The 20,948-nt window shown below is 40.3% G+C and overlaps 1 protein-coding gene across 1 annotated transcript in view; it reads left to right on the forward strand.

Annotated features, from left to right (window-relative positions):
• The first annotated feature begins 315 nt into the window (after nt 1-315).
• ABCB1 (ATP binding cassette subfamily B member 1) overlaps nt 316-20,948 on the forward strand; it is a 108,469-nt gene continuing 87,836 nt past the window's right edge. Inside the window, exons 1-4 of the mRNA XM_007115622.4 lie at nt 316-438; nt 1,000-1,073; nt 6,022-6,082; nt 17,256-17,427. Of these exons, the coding sequence (XP_007115684.2) occupies nt 1,006-1,073; nt 6,022-6,082; nt 17,256-17,427 (301 nt within the window). The 5' untranslated portion in view covers nt 316-438; nt 1,000-1,005. The remainder of the gene's footprint in view (nt 439-999; nt 1,074-6,021; nt 6,083-17,255; nt 17,428-20,948) is intronic.

Raw genomic sequence — 20,948 nt, forward strand, 5'->3', positions numbered from 1 at the left:
ATATCTATCTATCTACACATACTTTGGTGGATATGGAGACTTGTTTGGACTTGTACAGACAGAACCCTATAAATGTGCAAGTCCTTGATGAGTCAGCTGATAAGCGTTCCTCTACTCGTCCTTTTGCTGAGGGGCAACAGAAGCGAGGACATTCCCCAGGCAATTCCAACCTGTTTCGTAACTTGTGGAGCAATCTGCGTTCAATCGAGCGGTCCCGAGCGGTCCTGCTGATTGGCTGGGGAGCGGAGCACCGGGGTGTGGTCTGCGCGCTCCCTCCTCGCTCCCGTCGCCACGCGAAGCCCAGGCGCATTCGAGCAGCGGCTCCTCTAGGCTCGGCGGCGGAGGCCGCTGCTCGCATCCGCCGCGACTTTCCGCTGGCGTCTGAATCTCTTCTTCCAAGATTCACGTCTTAGTGGACGTTCCAAGAGAAAGCCCGAGGTAGGGAAGCGCAAGGCTGGGGACTAGAGGGAGACGGTTCGCGGGAAGGGTGCGCTCTCCAATTTCCTAAGCTTGGTCCCTGTGGGAAGAGGGCTTCGGAGGAGAGGGAGGGGGAGATTCCACTTGGCAAGTCCAAGGGGACCAAGTGAGGTGAGATTTATTCTCAGCCGGGGAGCTCCTGGGGCACCCCAGCCCCTAGTTTTCGGTGCTAGCCACGCGTCCTGGAGTGTGCTGCCCTGAGCCCGCAAAACCAGCGCGGTGTCGGAAGCTGGGCCCTGAGCCCGCGGGCTGGTGGACGGCGAGGCGAACCACCGGGAGTCAGAGCCGCAGTGGAGGCGGGCGAAGTCCGGGCCGCGCCGCACCCCTGCAACTCTCCTCGCCTGCGGAGGCTGGATGCTGGGCGCGGAGGCAAGTTTCTGCGGGGACCATCGCGCCTACGAGCGGCTGGAGCATCAGGGCGAGGGCTCCGCCCTTCCGATCCTCGCGCGGGACTCAAGTTCAGCCCCACCTCTGCCTTCTGCGGGTCTAGCGTTTGGCTGATCCGCTGTGGTTTCTCCTCAGGTCGCGATGGATCTTGAAGAAGGCCGCAGTGGAAGAGCAGGTGGGGAGAACTTCTTGAAAAGGGACAAGAAAAGGTAGTCTGTTTCATCTTCAAACTTTGCATGGCTTGAGAGATTTGGGAAATTTGTTTCTAGCCTCCAGCTCTGAAATAAATGATCAGCTGATGATGATGTTTATCTTAAATGCAAGCAGTTGCAGAAGTTCGCTGGCTGAGTTGAGCACAGCGTTTGCATGGTGAGCTTCTACCTCAGCTTTCTGGTCCCATACAGGCCAGTGCTCATTTTCTTTTCGGTGTTTTATAACCTTCTGCTTTACAAGTGATGTTGGTCGCCAACTAGCCTGAACTATGTGCTCCTTGTGTTCTGCTTTGTGGTCCTTTGTTCCTTCTGGTAAAACAGTCACATAAACATTGCATGTTTGTGGCATGGCAGATGGGACAGAAGGCCACAACTGCATTTAAGCATTTTTTTTATTTTAAGGCAATGAATAGCTGACCCTTGTAGAAGAAATTGTGCGAGGAGTGTACTACCAAAGAAGTTACTAGAATGGTGTGAAATTATCCTGATTATATAGAGAGTTGGTACTGTAACCACATAGGGAAAATAACTATCTTAAGTGGATTTTGATCACAGTGCAGTGTCTGCACATGAAATTTAAAACTTTGCTCAATAAGCTTTTTGTTAGTAATAAATTGTAAAATAAAACAATTTAGTAAATATATTAATATTATTAGAAACCAAGCTTTTCAGTGTAAGAAAAAAGAAATACAAATGTGGTCATTAAATAAGCTTTTTAAAAACAATGTTAAATTTGAATTAGAAACTTCAGTGTGATTTCATGATTTTTTTTAATAGTTCAGTTTCTGTCCACTGAAAGGGGATAGTGGCAAATTGCACACTTAGTGTCAGATCTTGGTTTCTCAATATCGTTCATTACAAAAAGGAATCTGCGCCCCATAGAGAAAGGGCTAATACCAATTGAGCCTGAGCCTGGAGTAGCTTTGTGGTACCTGAAAACAGTTAGTGGAGTTCAGGGCAGTTGTCAAAAAGGACACAGGAGCTGGCTTGAAGGGGCTTCCACTGGCCGAATCTGGTTTGAGCGTCAAAAAGAATAATGACTGTACTTGATTGTGAAATACTGAATAAATGAATTCTTAATAAAATTCTGAGAGGAGGAGGAAAACTAAGGGTGAGACAAGTAGAGAGAGAGAGAAGAAAAAACTTCTTTACAGAAAAATGCCAGCTATCATATTGAAACCTGCATTGTTATAATTGATTCGGGCAAGGATTGTTAATGGATCCTAAAGCACTCAGAGAAAGGCTGAATCTAAGAATTAGCCACAGTTCTTAATTGGAAAAAGGAAAGTGTGGTTTTCCAGTGGAGAGATTTTGCAGTTAGGAACCTTAACCAAGTGATCAGACCTGGCCTGGCTCATGGTGGAATAGACTTTAGTGACACGGCACCATCACGAAGTATGTTTGCAAATCATTCAGTGAATCCAATCAAGCTTCCAGACTGATGCCGTCCAATAGAAATATAATGTGAACCACATTTGTAATTATTAAGTTTCTAATAGCAACATTTAAAAAGTTAGAAGAAACAGGTGAAATTAACTTTGAAAATATATTTTAGGGATCCAAGTATATGCAAAATATTATCATTTCTTCATGTAATCAGAATTATTAACAAGAGAGTTTACATTCTCTTTTTCATACTAAGTCCTCAAATCTGGGTATTTCATACTTACTGCATGTCTCAATTTGGACTAAGTTTGAAACAGACATATCCAAGATGTGGGACATTTTATAAGACATCTGTTTTTGTTCCTATAAAAAGTCAATGTTTGGCGGGGGTAGGTGGGGAGGAGGACTTCTAGATTTAAAAGAGAGACTAAAGAGACAAAACCACCAAATGTGATGTGTGAGCCTTTATTACATCAGTTCCAAAAAAGGAAAAACCTATAGAAAACATTCTTGGAAATTTTGAATGTGGATTGGATATTAGATGATATCAAATTGCTGTTAATTTTATTATATGTGATAATAGTAGGAAAACGTGAAGTGCCATGATGTTTGCAGCTTACTTTCAAATAGTTCAGCAAAATTTTAACAGTTATATATTTTGTTATGCAGATAAAGAAAATATGGTCAAAATGTTCACAGTTGTTGAATTTTTTATGGGTAGTCTTATTACTGTTCTTTTGATTTTTTGGTTTATTTGAAAATTTGCATAATAAAAAATTCCCAAATAAACAAAAAGAAAATAGATTACAAAGAGTGGAAGGTAGATATTTCCCGTTTTGTTTTTTAAACTTGGTACCTTAAACAACTATGTATTTTTGACGCAAACACTTAGGGATATTGGAGTAAGAAGTATTAAGGGTATGTGGAAGGAAATGATAGACATTTGACAGATTGGTGGTTTCCAGAGGTGGAGGAAAGTGGGGCAAAATGGGTGAAGGGAGTCAAAAGGTACAAATTTCCAGTTATAAAATAAGTCATGGGGACGTAATGTACAGCATGGCAACTATAGTTAATAATACTATATTGCATATTTGAAAGTTGCTAAGAGAGAAAATCTTAAAAGTTCTCATCACAAGGAAAAATATTCTATGACTCTGTATGATGACAGATGTTAACTAGACTTATTGTGGTGATCATTTCACAACATATGCAAATATCAAATCATTCTGTGTACACCTGAAACTAATACAATGTTGTATGTCAGTTATACCTCCATTTTTGAAAAAGATGTTCAGTAAATATTTGTGGGACATTTACTTATATTTATTCTTCAGAAAATAAAAGAGTCCATATTTTGAAAAACAGAAAAAAGATTCGTTTGAGCCTGCACATACCTTCATTTTATTATTGATTCTTATCATGGCCTATAGAGTTTTTTTTTTCAAACTAGAAATTGTTTTTTTTGGTTAAGTAACTCTTATTAAATTGTGCTCACCATTACTGATTTTAATCTGTTCTTAATAAAACTATATATTTATATATATATAGTTTATTGAGTTTTGAGCAGTTTTATTGAGATATAATTGACCTACAACACCATGTAAGTTTAAAGTGTACAGTGTATGGTTTGGCTTATAATATTGTGAAATATTACCACAACAAGTTTAACTAACGTCCATCATCTCATATAGATAAAAGAAAAAGAAAAATTTTTTCTTATTGTGATGAGAACGTTTAGGATCTACTCTCTTAACTTTCATATATATGTATATATATATCATACAGCAGTGTTAACTGTAATCATCTTGTACATTACATCTCCAGCACTTTTTTATTTTATAACTGGAAGTTTGTACCTTTGGACCAGCTGCCTCTCATCCCCTCTGCCCCCTCTAATAACCACAAATCTTATTTCTTTTTCTGTGAGTTTTTTTTTAAACTATATTTGAAATTATAAAGAAGCACGTGGCTTTGCTAATAGGTATAATGCTTGGGTAGTAGTACCGTTTGGCATATTTGTATTTGTTAAGATTCTTTATTAAAATGAGGCTTGATAAGCAACTTTTGCCATTTGTCAGCACTGTGTTTGAGCGGATGGGGATAAATGAGTCTTATAGGAGGGGTGAGAGTCAGTTTATATGTGCATTTCCTTGCAACTGCAGCGTCTCAGAATTCTGAGGTTGCACCAGATAGCCTGGTGTTTGGGAGTTAGACTTTCACTTTCAATCTTGGCTTTGTTCTAGTTGTGTGACCTTGGACAAATTAGTTAACTCTTCTCACCTGCAGTCCTCTTGTCTTTAAAGGAAGGACAAAAATGTGCCTGCCTCACAGAGATTAAGATTAAATGAGGTCCTGTATGGGAAGTGTTTACTTAGCCAGTGTCTGGAACATTATAAATTCTTCAGAGTAGCAGCAGTTTTAGAGAACGAAAAAATAAATAAAAAGCTTAGAGCTAAAGCTCAATTATGTATGGCTATTTTTTTCCCTCTCATCCTGATTTCAGGGATACTGAAACCACACCTTTACTGGGAATAGGGTGGAACCAAATCTGAAGAGTTATGTTTGTGTATTTTGTGTGTTTTTATGTCCGTCGAACATTACTCCAAAGCCAAATATGGGGTAGACGCTGGATTTTTTTTTTTCTTTAGAAGTTGCTTCAACTCTTTGACTTTGCTTAGCGTAAAGAACAAAGACAAAGATGAATTTACTTTTTGAACTTGAAAAGCTGTGTAAAAATAATGTAATTCTTCCCTGAAATAGTCTTTCTTTTATAAATATGAAAATGTAGATGCGGAGGCTAGTTTTGGTTGGTTTGCTTTCATATGCTAGGTGGCAGTTACATAGAATAGAAAACTAGTTGTAGAGTTTTGAATCTGCGCTCAAAATACTTGACCTTCCTATCTCTGCCTGAGGACCGCTTTTTTGCAGTTTACAAGCCATCTTTTTTGATGGTAGTTTTTCTAGGTTGTGTTTATTGCCTTAATGGTCCATTTAGGGCTCCAGACATCTTTTCAGAATTAGATTTACTCAAGGAAAGTGATTTAATTACCTTTCTCAGGGTAATTTATGCCCTGCATCTGTTTGCCACTCCTCTCCACTAGGTAAAGGGAATGAATAGGGATAATATCTAGGTAGATAGACTAGCTATCTACTGCTAGAATTACTCAGGTGATAATTAAGGGGATTAAGTCTGGAGAGCATGAATGATTTTCTAATTAGAAGAAAAACAGGAAGCTCTCTTTCTTTAGTATTATTTTTTCTAATTGCAAAAGTCTTGTGTCTCTGTGTATTCACCATAGAAAATTAGGAAATACCAAAGGCACAAGGAAGAAACTATTTTGGTAGAAATCTCAACACCCAGTGATAACCACATGTATAGATTTCTAAGGTATATGTAAACATACTTAAACTTCATAAATGGGATCATATTATAACCTGTTTTTTAATAACATTGTAGACATGTTTCTTTGTCCTATTTGTTATTAAATATAAGCTCTATGTTAATTGGGTAATTAAAGATTTATATAGTTTTTAAAGTTTTATGTAATTCTATTGCTAGGTTTTTCAGTAAAAAAGATGAGAAGAAAGAAGAGAAACCAACTGTCAGTACTTTTGCAGTGGTGAGTTTGAATGTATTCACTATTCAAAGTTCTTTGGAAATTTGACTTCTCCTGATCTAGAAAAGAGGTATTTCATCTGGTATAATACTTTCTTGGAGAGAAATTTGTTTGTATTTAATGGAGAGGTAAAATGAATTCGTTTAATTTAGTTTGTTTTCAGGGGAATGCCAGTCATAACTTGCTGTGTACAATGAGCCTCCAGACTCACCCTTCCTAGTCTGGATTTCAGTATTCTCCTAGTTAGTTATGTCACCAGTGATATGTTACCTATGCAAGCACTTCTCCCAGTGATGGTCTCAGCCCTCTAGATAGAGGAAACCAGCCACGTGGAGTGTGGATCAAAGAAAAATCGGGGTACCCTGTCGACAAGGGCTCTAATCCTGGCAGGTTTGAGGTCAAAGTCCCAGACACTCATATAATAGAAGTTAGCAATGTATTATCTATTACTATGACTTAGTACATGTCACTATTCTTCTGTGCTGAATAACTGAAGATCTGGAATTTGAAAACCTTAATATAATTAATTCTTTATCTTATTTTCTGGTTTCACGGAATATAATTAATTCTTTATCTTAATTTCTGGTTTCACGGTAGTTGCTTAGAAGCTTTTCTTTAATCAGATTTGGATTAAGACAGGCTGGTTGATAGTCTCTTTACCTGGATCCTTTTTTTTTTTTTTTTCCTGGGAATACAGATTTAGGTGAACTGTGCAGGTAGAACCTGGAAGACTACTGAACCAATTACGTCTTGTAGTGCACACTTTATAATTCAGGCATAACACACCAGACAATTCTAAAATGTGTGTGTGTGTGGTGTTGGGGGGGTAGTCCATCTTGTAAAATGAATATTAGTAAATTGAACAAAAAAATGCTTATAGGCAGGAAAAAAGTGTTGCCTTTTACACTGAGCACTCTGGTTATCTTTTTTTTTTTTTTTTTTTTTTTTGCGGTATGCGGGCCTCTCTCTGCTGTGGCCTCTCCCGCTGCGGGGCACAGGCTCCGGACGCGCAGGCCCAGCGGCCACGGCCCACGGGCCCAGCCGCCCCGCGGCACGCGGGATCCTCCCGGACCGGGGCACGAACCCGTGCACCCCGCATCGGCAGGCGGACTCTCAACCACTGCACCACCAGGGAAGCCCTCTGGTTATCTTTTAAGAACTTCATCTTCCTGCACTGCAATTGCTCTTGCTTAAGTTCCATCTTTGAGTCTGTTTCCACTCTCTTTGGAATTTTGGGGAAATGAGGCTATGCACTTGGGTCATTCTTAGAAAGACTACTTGAATAATCAAGTGACAGTTTTTATTTGTTTTAGATTTCATTCTGATATTCTTGTACTAAAAGAAGCTTTGATGTTAAAATAGGGTTTATTGCCAAGACTTAATTTCTGTTCTATCATTTGGAGACCAAAATATTTGTCTTTTGTAATTTTGTTTTATAAGTAACTTAAATTTAAAAAATTAGTCTTATGTTTTAGAAAATTTAACAGACCTAATATATAGAAGTAATACTATCAATACAATTGAGCCCACAAAAGAATAAACATCCGGAGTTTGAAGGCTAATAATTATAACATAAATACAGCTCTTTGTGCCATGTGTTGCAATAAGTACTTCCTATATGAACGCGTTTAATCTTTACAACTCCCTTGAAGATAGGTGCTATTATTATTCTAATTTTACAGATAAAGAAAGTGAGGTGAGACTTACTAACTTGCCCGAGAATCCTCAGCAGGGCCAAGATTCAGACCTAGGAAATTCATGTTGTAAATCACAGTGCTCAGGATGGCATAGAAGGAAAATATTCTAAGCCTTTTTAGGAAAAGCTGTACTATTTAAGTGGCTTTTTCTCATGCCTTTTTCTTGAAGAGCTGACATAGTTAACTGTGAACTTGTGTATAAAAACCCATATAGACAGGGACATATTAAGAACATTTAACAGTAAAATGCTGATGCTATTGGCATTGCTGATTTATAAAAATTTCCAGCTAAGACAAAAACTGATATGTGTTGGGGGTTTCCAAGAACCCCAGGTTTGATGATTCACCTGGAGGACTCACAGGACTCAGCATATTGCCATGCTCGTGGTTAAGATTTACAGCAAAATCAGCAATGGGCAAAGGAAAGAGGGAGAGGTCCAAGAGAAGCCCCCAGTGTCTTGTCCCAGTGGAGTCAACTTTATTCCCCCAGCCATGAGTTGTGACAACACGTGTGAAATGCTGTCTGTCAGGGAAGCTCATTAGAGACTCAGTGCCCAAGGGTTTTTGACTGGGGGCTGATCATGTAGGCGCAGCGTGTACCAAAATTCCAGACTCACAGAAGGAAGGCAGACGTTCAGCATAAAGCACATTGTTTGTACAAATAGTTTGGCCACTTTTATCAGTTAGGGTGATGGTTACTCTCCCCAAAATCCAAATTCTAGATGCCAGCCAAGGGCTAACCTTGAATGCAGTCTCAGGCTTGCAAGGTTCACTGTTTTCTGTCCACCACCCCTGTTAACTTTTTTCTAGTAGAAGACTTTTTGGCAGTCTTGAGAAAATGATGAAAAAGAGGTAAGGAATAGATTCAGATTTTTCTACTGGTCTTTATTTTATTTCTGTCAGGCTTTGTTTCAACATTTACAGAAACACAAAAGTAGGATAAAATCTAAAGCAAGTGAGGAAACGAGACAACTGGAAATAAGGGTGGGAACAATATAAGTTGGGCTACACTTCTTACGCAAAGCGCTCCTTAAAGATTAAACACTCTTAAAAAAAAAGATTAAACACTCTTGCTGCAGATTCAACTCTGATCTTTCTACTTTATGTATCTTATTGAAACATTAATTTTTTTCTAAATAGAGAATAGGTGGCAATGTTAAGTGCTTCCTCTGTGCCAGGCATCTGTTAAGCACCCATGTGTATTATTTAACTTTATCTTCACAGTGACCCTGTGATGTAGGAACTTGTGTTATTCTTATGGTCCAGATGATGGAACAGACTGAAGAGAGGTTTAAGCGATGTATTCAGTCACACAGTCACATAGCTAGTAAGGGGAAAGGCCCAGAATTTTGCCAAGATCTGCTTACGCTACGTCCAGAGCTTTTAACAACTTTAATCATTTATGACAGTATATGGTTGGTTAAAATTTTATTTGCCTGGAATTGAAGGGTTCTTTGTTGATGCTGTTATCTTCTGGCCACTTGGTCATTCTTCATTGGAGACTTTACCACCTTGTTCAGTGTCTCCCTCTCCACCCCTGATACTCCTACTATCTTGGGTGACTTTTATGGTGTTATAAGGATAACCACTCTTTGACCTTCACAGCGGCAGTAATTTTTCCCTCCGCTTTATTCCAGCCCCCCGCTCACATCCTGGATTTTGCTGTTACTTGAAACTGTCCTACCTCCAAAGTACCGTTTTGAAGCAGCCAGATTGAATTAGCCAGCCATCTCCTCTCTCTTCAATCTGCTCACTGTTTCCCTTGGATCTTGAGTCCACTGACCCATCAGTTGCCCAATCAGCCCCTTCCTGTTTCCCTTCCCTTTCTTATCAGTTTAGAGCAATGGTCGTCACTTTAGTTTTACTCTTGCCCGAAGTATAAACTTCCTTTCACCTGTCACTTGTCATGCCCAGCCCAGGCAAAATCAGACATCTGCTTTCTTGGTGCCTGAACCCCGACATCTGATTGGTGCTGGGGAAAAATCTCACAATAGGCTGTATCCCACCCAGAAATCCTATTCCTCCTCTTCTCGCTGAGTATGTTAAAACTCTACTCAGATTTCCCACTTCTCCCCACCTAACCCCAACTATTGGTGGATGACCTCTCTTTTTATTTCACAAACCAAATGGAAGCCACCTGACAGAAGTTCCTCAGCTCTTCTCTCCCAGTCTAACAAACATACCTGTACCTGGATCAGTTGCTTCTTCCTTCCCTCCTATTATAACAGGAAGCATTTGGTTCCTAAATCTAATCACCCACTTGGTACACTGTATTTTGGCTCCTATATCCTCTGCCTTCTCAAGGACCTTACGTTATTATTATTATTATCCTTTCTCTTCTGTATCCTCAATCTCTCCCTCTCAACTGGGTCTTTCCGATTGGTATTTACATGTCACCTGTCTTTAATGTCACTAATGCCCTCCTTAAAGCTGTCTCCTCTAGCTTGCTTCACAAATAGGAGCTGCCTTTGCTCCCTGTTTCACCTCCAAATCACTTCTTAACATATTATAATTTGGCTTCTATCTCCAACACTCACCGAATTCAGTGGACAGTCTATCCTGACCTTTAAGTAGCACCTGACACTGTGTACCGTATTCATTCCTCTTGTTTGCATCTGTGATGCCACAGTCTGCTCATTTTCCTCCCAGTTCTTTGGTTCTTTTCTTGTGTCATCTTTGCTTGTGAACTTAGAGTTCTCAACCCCTAATCCCAGGGGCCAGTGATAGTGTTGGCAGTTCTCTAGTTTCACATGACCATTTCCAAATTGTTTTCATTCAAAACTCCATCCCTGTTTGAGTTTGGTTCTGGACAATTATAATATCTTCTATCCATTTTCAGTGATACCCTCTACTAATTTCTAGTTACTTTCGCACCTCCATTGAGGACCTTGTCGTTTGATTGCTTCTACTTCGTTCGCCTATGCTCTCATCATTCTTCTATTTTGGTAACCTTATTAATGCCTCCTAAGCGCCACATTCTTTGACCTCTTCAATTCCAACAACCTTCATCCCTTCCTTCCTTTAGTAAATTACACTGTGGACAAAGACCTTTGGTTTACCATCTGGGTGGACTCCCACCTCTAACGCTGTAAACTCAAATGGATGTCTTCCCCCCCGCTTATGATCCTTCTTGCTTGGCCATTGTTCCTTATTATCCATTTTTTGACATTGTGTATTCATTTTCTATTGCTGTCGGAACAAAATACCGCTAACTTAGTAAGGCTTAAAACAACACAAATGTATTGTCTTATAGTTCTGGGGCCGAAAGTCTCACTGGGCTAAAGTCAAGGTGCCAGCAGGACTGGATTCTTCTGGAGGCTCTAAGAGAGAATCTGTTTGCTTCCTTGTTCAGCTTCTACAGGCTTCCTGCCTTCTTGGACTCGTGGCCCCTTCCTTACTTCACTCCACCCTCTTACTTAGCATTTCTCCTACTACTGACTCTGATCCCCCTGGTTCCCTCTTATAAGGACCCTTATGATGACATTGGGCCCACTTGGGTAATCCAGGATAGTTTGCTCATCTCAATATCCTTAATGTCTGCAGAGTCATTTTTGCCACGTGAGGACACATATTCACAGATCCCTGGGATTAGGACGTGCACATGCTTGTCCCTGGGATTAGGACGTGCACATGCTTGGAAGCCGGAGCATTTTTCTGCCCTCCTACACCTGGTCAAGTCTTCAATCTCTCAACCACTCTCTTACCTCCTAGTCTCCCCCTCCTCCATGTTTGCGCTTCTAAAACTTATTCTACCCACAATAGCCACATCAGATCACCTCCGTTCCATCCTTCAAACCCTCGAATGCCTTTCCTTTACACTTAGCTGGGACGTTGACAGTAAAACCAAACTTCCTCCTCTGGCTATGAAATACCCTCCATGATCTGACCTCTGTCTCATCTCTGGTTTCACGGCAGGTAGATCTCCTTCACCCTCTTCTTGCCACGGTGGTAATTATGTTTGGTCCTTGAAACACCCTGAGCTTGTATTCACCCCAGGACCTTTGCATTTGTTCTTACTGTCTGGAACCTCTGTCCCCAGATTATCACATGACTTTTTCCTTCCTGTCACTGAGGACTCAGCTCAGATGTTGCCTTTTCATAGAGATTTTCCCCGCCCAGCCAATCTGAGCCTGTTGGCGCTGCCTGTCACTGTGGCACATCACCCTGTGTGATACGTCTTCTGAGTACTTAACCACTGTCTGATTTCTTGTTTATGTTTGTCTTCTTTCTGAATCTAAGCTCCATGAGGGCAGGTGGTTTTGTGTGATTCCTTCCTTGCTGTGCTCCAAGTGCCTAGAACAGTGCCTGGAACTTTAATAGGTACTTAGATATTGAATGAATGTTGAATGCGTCTATTCCCTCTTGTACTGTTTGCATACTAGTAAAATGTAATGTAAGTTTTATGAGGACAGGTAGCTTGTCTTACTCAAGCTACCTGTCCTCATAAAGCTTGTCTTAGCTTGTCTTACTTGTTGCCAGTACCTAGAACCAAGCTTGATCCCTATTTGGTGCTTAATAAATATCTTTTGAATGTTGCATGAATGAATGAATGAATGAATGAATGAATTCGCTGACTTCTGCCTCCACCCAGGCACCATAGTAAGATCATGTTTGCCCTCTTGCCTGCTGAATATTACCTAAACCACTCCCCTGCCAGCACCTTCTACTTCTTTGCCTTGGCAAGTCCAACCCTTGGCTTTCAGTGCTGAGCATCCTTCCTCCTGTGTGGTTCTGGTTCACCCCCTCTCTTCCCTGTCAACATCTGACCAAACATTTTCCATTTCCTTGTATTTCAAGGGCTGTGATTATAATGAAACTCCTGTTCTACATTTCACCTGATGTGTTACAACATTTTTTTGTCTACCTGCTCCCTCACTGTAAGCTCCTGAAAAGTTTTATTAACTTTTATGTTTCTAAAACCGATAACAGTACCTGCTTGTGTTGTATGTTATTATATCCTGTGCCTAATAAGGTTTCTTTTATTAAGTATCGTTTTTTAGCCTCATTACAGCTATGTGAAGCTTTCTGTGTATATGAGTATTTTCCTCATTTTATAAATGTAGAAACTGAAGCTCAAGGTTATTAAGAGATTTCTTTTCCCCAAAGCCTCCTTCCTGGTATATAACAGAGGTGGGACATTGCGCTGAGGTTTTTGTCCTACTCAGCATTATGTTAACCACTTTCCTCAAATCTTCTTGCCACCTTCCCTCCAGAAATCAATCTTGCCTCACCTCACAAGTAAGTATGAGGTTTGAACTGTCTCAACTTTGTCCTCATTCGCAGCCACTTGTTTGTATCTGTGTTCACTTTTAGCTCATTTCTTCTAGCCTGAGATGAAGAGACATATCTTTGCCTGTTGGAGAACCATCCTGCTTTTACCAAGTTTTATTTTGACTCTGAAACGTATAGAAAGGTGCAGTAGTAAAATTCATACTCATATAACCATTATCTATAACTAATAATGGTTAACATTTTGCCACACATTTCACCTGGAATTAGACATTTCATGATGTTTTGTAAGTAACTACCTCTGTTTATATCTCTTAAAAATTTTCCTACCAAACATTTTCCTCTAAAACATAATACAATGATCATATTTAACAAAATGAACGGTAATTCCGTAATACTATCTAATGGTCAGTTATATTCACATTTTTCCAGTTAGCTCCCCCAAATGTCTCTTACAGTTGATTTGTTCAAAACAGGATCCAATCAGTGATGATATTGGAATACTGTGTCTCCTGAGTCTAGGTAGAACACTTTTCTCCTCTTTTTGGGGGGGGCTGCACTGCACTGCTCGTGGAATTTTAGTTCCCCGACCAGGGATCTAATCCGGGCCCTTGGCATTGAGAGCATGGAGTCCTAACCACTGGACTGCTAGGGAATTCCAAAGTTTTCTCCTCTTTTTAAATGACATTGACCTGTGAAACGATGGTACCGATAGTCCTATAGAATGCTTCACTTTCTGGATGATTTTTATTACTTCCTTATGGTGTCATTTAACTTGCTATTCCATGCCTTGCATTTTTTATATGCTAAAAGTTAAGTCCAAAGGTTTTAATACACTCATGTTAAATATTTTTGGTAAGAAATTGCATAGGGGATGCTGTGTACTTCATGTCTCATCACACCTGGAAACATCAAATGTCAGGGTATTCTACTTTTCTATGATACCAAGTTTGATCACTTGGTGAAGGTGATGACAGATTGGATCCCTCGATGTAGAAGGATCTCTATCCCTTTGCAACTATGTGGGGTCTTGGGGCATCAGAGGATATCGTGTTTCTCCTAATAGTTATCCTGCCCATTGATGATCCCTCACCCCAGGTTCTCGAAATAATTATTTCTCTTATTTTCTAGGATGTTACTCCATCTCAGTTTCCTTCCTGTGTTTTCACCAATGGTCTCTTTGACTGATTTACCTATAAATGTGTATATGATTTCATCAAATAGTTCTCCCTTGACATTATATCCCCCTCTAGTAACCATTCTCTCTCTTGCTTTTGTCCCAAGATCATGAAAAGGACAGTCAACATGCTATCTACTTTACTTCGTCTCCAAATTGTTCTTAATCCCACTCATTATTTCTTGCTAGATGATCTTGTCCACGCCCATGACTTCTGCTACATACGCTAGTGTCACAAAAGTACTCCTCAAACTCAATTGTCTCCACGTATTCCCTGGATGGGCATGAAACAGGACCAAATGAGATTTCTCTGCCCCTTCTCTGTCCCCTTTCCCCCATATCTTTGCCTATTCTGGTTTACCCTGTCTCAGTGAAGGGTACTTGGTCAGTTAACTTCTTCATGCTGCTTCTACACCTTACACCCCAAGCTTGGGAGACCCCAGTCTTCTCTGGGCACACTGTGATCGTTCTTGCCTCAACTTACCGTCCTTTCTGGTTGGAATGCCTTCCTCCTTGCTTTTAAGCCCTTGCTAAACTGTTAAAGCTGGGAGGAAGCATCACCTCTATGAAGCTTTTCCACAAAGGAGGGAATCATCCATTCGCTCAATTTTGTATCTGCTCTACTCTGTATACCATGCTGTCAAGGCATGCAGAATATATATATTGAATATACTTTTTTTTGCTTTGCCTTCATCCTTTAAACACTCTGGAAGCAGGAGTTGTAACTTTGGTATTTATTTCTGGCTTTTTCCAGTCATTGAGTAGGCATTTAGTAAATATTTATATTCATGGCCTGCTTGCTTTTATTATAATAGCCAGTGTTATTCTTATATGCTAAAAGTTAAGTCTAAAGGTTTTAATACACTCATGCTAAATATTGTTGGTAAGAAATTGTATAGGGGATGCTGTGTACTTCATGTCTCGTCACACCTGGAAACATCAAATGTCAGGGTATTCTACTTTTCTATGATACCAATTTGATCACTTGGTGAAGGTGATGACAGAGGTAAAATGTCCTGTGGGGTTGGTGATGAGGGAAATCCTTGTGCATCAACCATCTTCTCTTCCTCTACTGAGGAATTTGATACTTTGTCCATTTTAGAGTTTCTGAAAGAAGATACTAGATACTAAATGGTTTCTGCTCGTCTCTAACTCCTTTTTTTTTTTTCCTTAGGTGGATGAATGCTTAGTTAAGACAAAGTAAATAGTGGCAAAAATTACCCTGTGTTTCAATGAAATATGAAACAAAGGCAAAACATATTCTCCCTTAAAGGTTTTAATTTGTAAATAGGATGTTTTTAGATTATGGAAAATACATCATTAATTTAAGCTCATTTGATTACAAATCCTTCTTTCTTTCCTCCCTTCCTTCCCTCCCTTCTTTCTTTCAATTTGCCTGCAATTAAAGAGATTACGCACATCTGTACTGGTCTCTGGGAAGCAGGCATCTAACTCATTCCTTTCCTTTTCCTTCTTACGATGGAGACCTAATTACATTAACATCCTTTCACATTTGTGCTAATGCTGTTAGGCAGCAGATCTTTGACCCAAGCCACTTTTTTAAAGCCACAACACATGTTTCCTCAATGGTGATTTTTCTGGGTTGAAAAACCTTGAGCTGAAAAGTCGCTTCCATTCTTGGAAATCAGAGTCACAAACACTATCTTTCTGTTATTGTGCCATTATAGATTTTTGTAATTTCCCAGAATGTCCCATGCTTCTCATCAAACCCACATATGTAAGAGAAGAAGGCAGATAAAATCAGGCATGTTCAAGGTGGTATGGCTGTAAATTGGTGCAGCCACTATGGAAAACAGTATGGAGGTCCCTCAAAAAACTAAAAATAGAACTACTATATGATTCAGTAATTCCACTATTGGGTATAGATCCAAAGAAAACAAAAACACTAATTTGAAAAGATATATGCATCCCAGTATTCTTAATAACATTATTTACAATTGCCAAGATATGGAAGCAAACAAACTAAGTGTCCGTCAACAGATGGATGGATAAAGATGTGGTACACACACACACACACACACACACACACACACACACACACACATTGGAATACTACTCAGTCATAAAAAAAGAATGAAGTTCTGCCCTTTGCAACAACATGGATGGATCTAGAGTGTATTATGCTTAGTGAAATAAGTCAGACCTGAGAAAGACAGATACTGGATATTATCACTTACATGTGGACTCTAAAAAATACAACAAATAAATATAACAAACCAGAAACAGGCTCACAGATATAGAGATCAAACTGGTGTTATCAGTGGGGAGAGGGAAGGTAGGAGGGACAAGATAGGGGTAGGGATTAAAGAGGTACAAACTACTGTGTATAAAATAAATAAGCTACAAGGATATATTGTACAACACAGGGAATATAGCCAATATTTTATAATAACTTTAAATAGAGTATAATCCATAAAATTGTTGAATCACTGTTGTACACCTGAAACTAATATATTGTAAATCAAGTAAACTTCAATTTAAAAAAAGAAGACAAGACTGAGTCCAATATAAAGAAGCAGGTCAGAACTCAAAAAAAGAAATAAATGCCTATTTCTTTTCTTTTCTTTTTTTAAATTACCTCAATACATTTATTTTTATTTATTTATTTATTTTTGGCTGCATTGGGTTTTCATTGCTGTGTGTGGGCTTTTCTCTAGTTGCGGCGAGCGGGGTCTACTCTTTGTTGTGATGCGCAGGCTTCTCATTGCAATGACTTCTCTTGTTGTGGAGCATGGACTCTAGGTGTGTGGGCTTCAGTAGTTGTGGCACGCAGGCTCAGTAGTTGTGGCGCACAGTCTCAGTCGCTCCGCAGCATGTGGGATCTTCCCAGACCAGGGCTTGAACCCGTGTCCCCTGCATTGGCAGGCGGATTCTTAACCACTGTGCCACCAGGGAAGTCCCAAATGCCTATTTCTAATTAGGTTATCAGACCAAAGTGGTCGCAGTAGTAGTCTGAGAACTGTTTAGATTTCAGATACATTTGGAAAGTAGAGCTAACCATCCACGAAATTGTGCTAATTGTTCCTCTTCTCTGTATTTTCTCATTTTTTAGTTTCGCTATTCGAATTGGCTTGATAAGTCGTATATGGTGTTGGGGACTATGGCCGCCATCATCCATGGAGCTGGACTCCCCCTCATGATGCTGGTTTTTGGAGACATGACGGATAGCTTTGCAAATGCAGGAAATTTAGGAAACCTAACTATTTCAGAAGTAACTAATGGAAGTAAGTATTGTTTGCTGTACTGATTTTGTTGGAATCTTTGCAGAAAAATCATTAGCTCAGAATGAAGTTTGTGGAGCCCTTACTACATATGCACTAGTGTGTTTAGTGCTGTGGAGGGGTGTGATCTATAGTTCATATTTGTAATGAATCCCAGAAGATAATATTCACAAGCATTAGAGTATACAGTGGAAGTGCTGGTAGAGATATATAGAAAAAGAGAAAGCTCTGTGAAGTCAGAAATATCCCATGCAGTTTCAGGAAGAGGTATAGGAGCCTAATCTGGACTTTGAATGATAACTAGGAATCAGTTGCGAGATTCTCTGACATATTAGATGTGGGTATAAGAGACAGGAGTTTAAGATGATTCAATAGTTTTTAGCTGGAGAAACTGGATAAACTGGATGCAGTTAACCATCAGTAGAGATGAGAAAGGTGGAGGGGAGAGTATTTTGGCAGTAAACACCAGAAATTTAATTTTGGACATTGCCACAGGTTAGGCTCTTTGTTTTTTTAAAAACCATTTATTTATTTATTTGGTTGCACCAGGTCTTAGTTGTAGCTTGCGGACTCCTTAGTTGTGGCTTACCATCTCCTTAGTTGTGGCATGTGAACTCTTAGTTGCAGCATGCATGTGGGATCTAGTTCCCTGACCAGGGATCGAACCCAGGCCTCCTGCCTTGGGAGCTTGGAGTCTTATCCACTGCGCCACTGGGGAAGTCCCAGGTTAGACTCCTTGGAAACATGTGAAAACGGAGAAATGGGGACAAGAGAAGTTGTGTGTGTGTGTGTGTGTGTGTGTGTTTTAGGATGAGAGAAATAACAGCTTGTTTGTATGCTAATGGAAATGATCCAAAAGAGAAGAGAAAGTGATGCTCTGCGAGAAAGGAAAGAAATTTGTTTGAGTGATATCCTTGAGAAAGGATGGAATCTTATGCTCAAGATGGAATACTTGCTTGAGGTAAGAGCACAAATAGTTCACCCACAATGACGGGTGGGAAGAGAGAGTATTTGAGTGTCAGTGCCCAAAGGTGGGTAGACGAGGACATGAGAATTTGTGGAACTTTTCTTCTGATAACTTCAATTTTCTCAGTCAAATAAAAAGTAAGACATTTGGCTGAAAAAGAAAGGAGATCGAAAACAAGTTTTTGGGAATTCCCTGGCAGTCCAGTGGTTAGGACTCTGCGCTCTCACTGCTGAGGGCCTGGGTTTGATTCCTGGCTGGGGAACTAAAATTCCATAAGCCTTGTGGCGTGGTCAAAAGAAAAAATTAAAACAAGTTTCTTAGGAGAGTGAGAAAGTGAATGGACTAGGGTGTCACGCACACACACTTTCACACTCTCAAACTTGATTGAGGAGGGACTGGTGGATAGCTGTGAGCTCCCAAGTCACCTTTGGTCAAGCATACCCGAAGACTTACAGCCTGGCCTACTGTGCAGTCAAGGGGTAGAAACCTTGATAAGGCCTGTTTGAGAACACACCGGAGAATAAAGTGGTGTAGCTTTTTCAGGATCTTTAAGCCTCTGATGAATACTGTGAATCCTTTCCCCCAGAAAATATGCATGCCAATAAATATGCATGCCAATTGGGGGTATTTATGGATCCTCTGATACCTGTCTGTGGATCCGGGGAACTCTTTTTTGTGATTCTGAAGAGCACATTGTTTACCCTGAGCGGGGACTGCTTCAGTTCTGTGAAGACAGGTAATGAATTGGGCCAGAAAATTTTATAGTATGTTTGAGCTCTGTAAAATTCTTACTCATTTATTATGCCCCTTCACGGCATTCAGAGGGACCTGGCAAAAGATGTTGTACCACGTTTGGACTGGCACCTTTCTTTCATACCGTTCACCAGAAGGAAGCACTTGGTGCTCTCTGAGTTCATTGGTTCCCAGGCATGCTATAATTTAGCAATACTCTTTGGAGTTGGTTCTCTCACTACTTTTCAGGGCTCTGTGGTAGCTCAGCTGACTTCATATGTACATCTATGCCCATTCTGATCCTACCCACTTTTTATGAAATCCAGACACACACATTGATCTAACTGTGGGAGGTGTTCTACTTACCATGCTGTGCACATGCATGCATTCCATGGAGGGCCAGCTGCTGAACTCAGCTGTGTTCATCAGGAAATATTGGGCTATTAACACAACTGTTGAAAATTGGCCCAGTCTGGGAAGAGTAGACTATTACGTGGCTGCCTGAAGCTAGCAGAGCTGAGCTTGGATGGGCCACAGTAAACTCACTTGTGCTGTGTGGATTGGTCTTCTTCAAAATTTATTTTTATTTTCTATTTTTTAATTTTAAATTTTTTTAATACAATGTTTCATGGTTACTTTCCATTTCCAGTTATTACAAAATACTGGCTATATTCCCCATGTTGTACAATACATCCCTGACCCTATCTCACACCCAGTAGTTTGTATCTCCCACTCCTCCACCACTATATTGTTCCCACACACTGGTAACCACTAGTTAGTTCTCTGTATCTGTGAGTCTGCTTCGCTTTTATTATATTTACTAGTTTGTTGTGTTTTTATTTATTTTATTTTTGGCTGCGCTGGGTCTTCGTTGCTGCGCGCGGGCTTTCTCTAGTTGGGGTGAGCGGGGGCTACTCTTCGTCGCGGTGCACGGGCTTCTCGTTGCGGTGGCTTCTCTTGTTGTGGAGCGCGGACTCTAGGCGCTCGGGCTTCACTAGTTGCCGCATAGGGCTCAGTAGTTGCGGCTCGCGAGCTCTAGAGCGCAGGCTCAGTAGTCGTGGTGCACGGGCTTAGTCGCTCCGTGGCATGTGGGATCTTCCCGGACTAGGGCTTGAACCTGTGTCTCCTGCATTGGCAGGCGGATTCTTAACCACTGCGCCACCAGGGAAGCCCTGTTGTGTTTTTTAGGTTCCACATATAAGTGATAATATCATACAATATTTGTCTTTCTTTGTCTGACATTTTACTTAGCGTAATGCCCTCCAAGTCCATGCATGTTGCTGCCTATGCCAAAATTTTGTTCTTTTCTGTGGCTGAGTAGTATTCTATTGTATATATGTACCACATCTTTTTTATTTATCTGTCAGTGGGCACTTAGGTTGCTTCCATATCTTGGCAATTGCAAATAATGCTGCTGTGAACATTGGGGTGCATGTTTGACTAGTCTTTCTTAAAAAAAAAAAAACCAAGTGCATTAACATATACATACATTATATCTCCATCACCCAGATGTTAATTGGCCTTTACTCTCATAAGAAAATAATTGATCTCTTTAAGTAGAGAAGTACTGACGATTCCTATGTCTTGGTGTTTGTTACCTGGTCCACCTTTAGACATGTGAGATGGGCAGTAACCTGTCTTAGTTACCCAATAGCATACATAAGTTCTCAGAACGGTCCAGCTATGGAGACTAGCTCCTCCTAGGCCTCCGCATTAGCTCGTAAGCTGGTGGTTTGCACTGCATCTTCATAGATGTCCGGATCATAGGGTTTCCAACGGGGGGAGTAGTTCACATTGCATTCCTTGCCAATCCTTCCCATTCAGC

Source organism: Physeter macrocephalus, chromosome 5, assembly GCF_002837175.3.
Source record: "Physeter macrocephalus isolate SW-GA chromosome 5, ASM283717v5, whole genome shotgun sequence".
In the NCBI taxonomy this organism is placed as follows: domain Eukaryota; kingdom Metazoa; phylum Chordata; class Mammalia; order Artiodactyla; family Physeteridae; genus Physeter; species Physeter macrocephalus.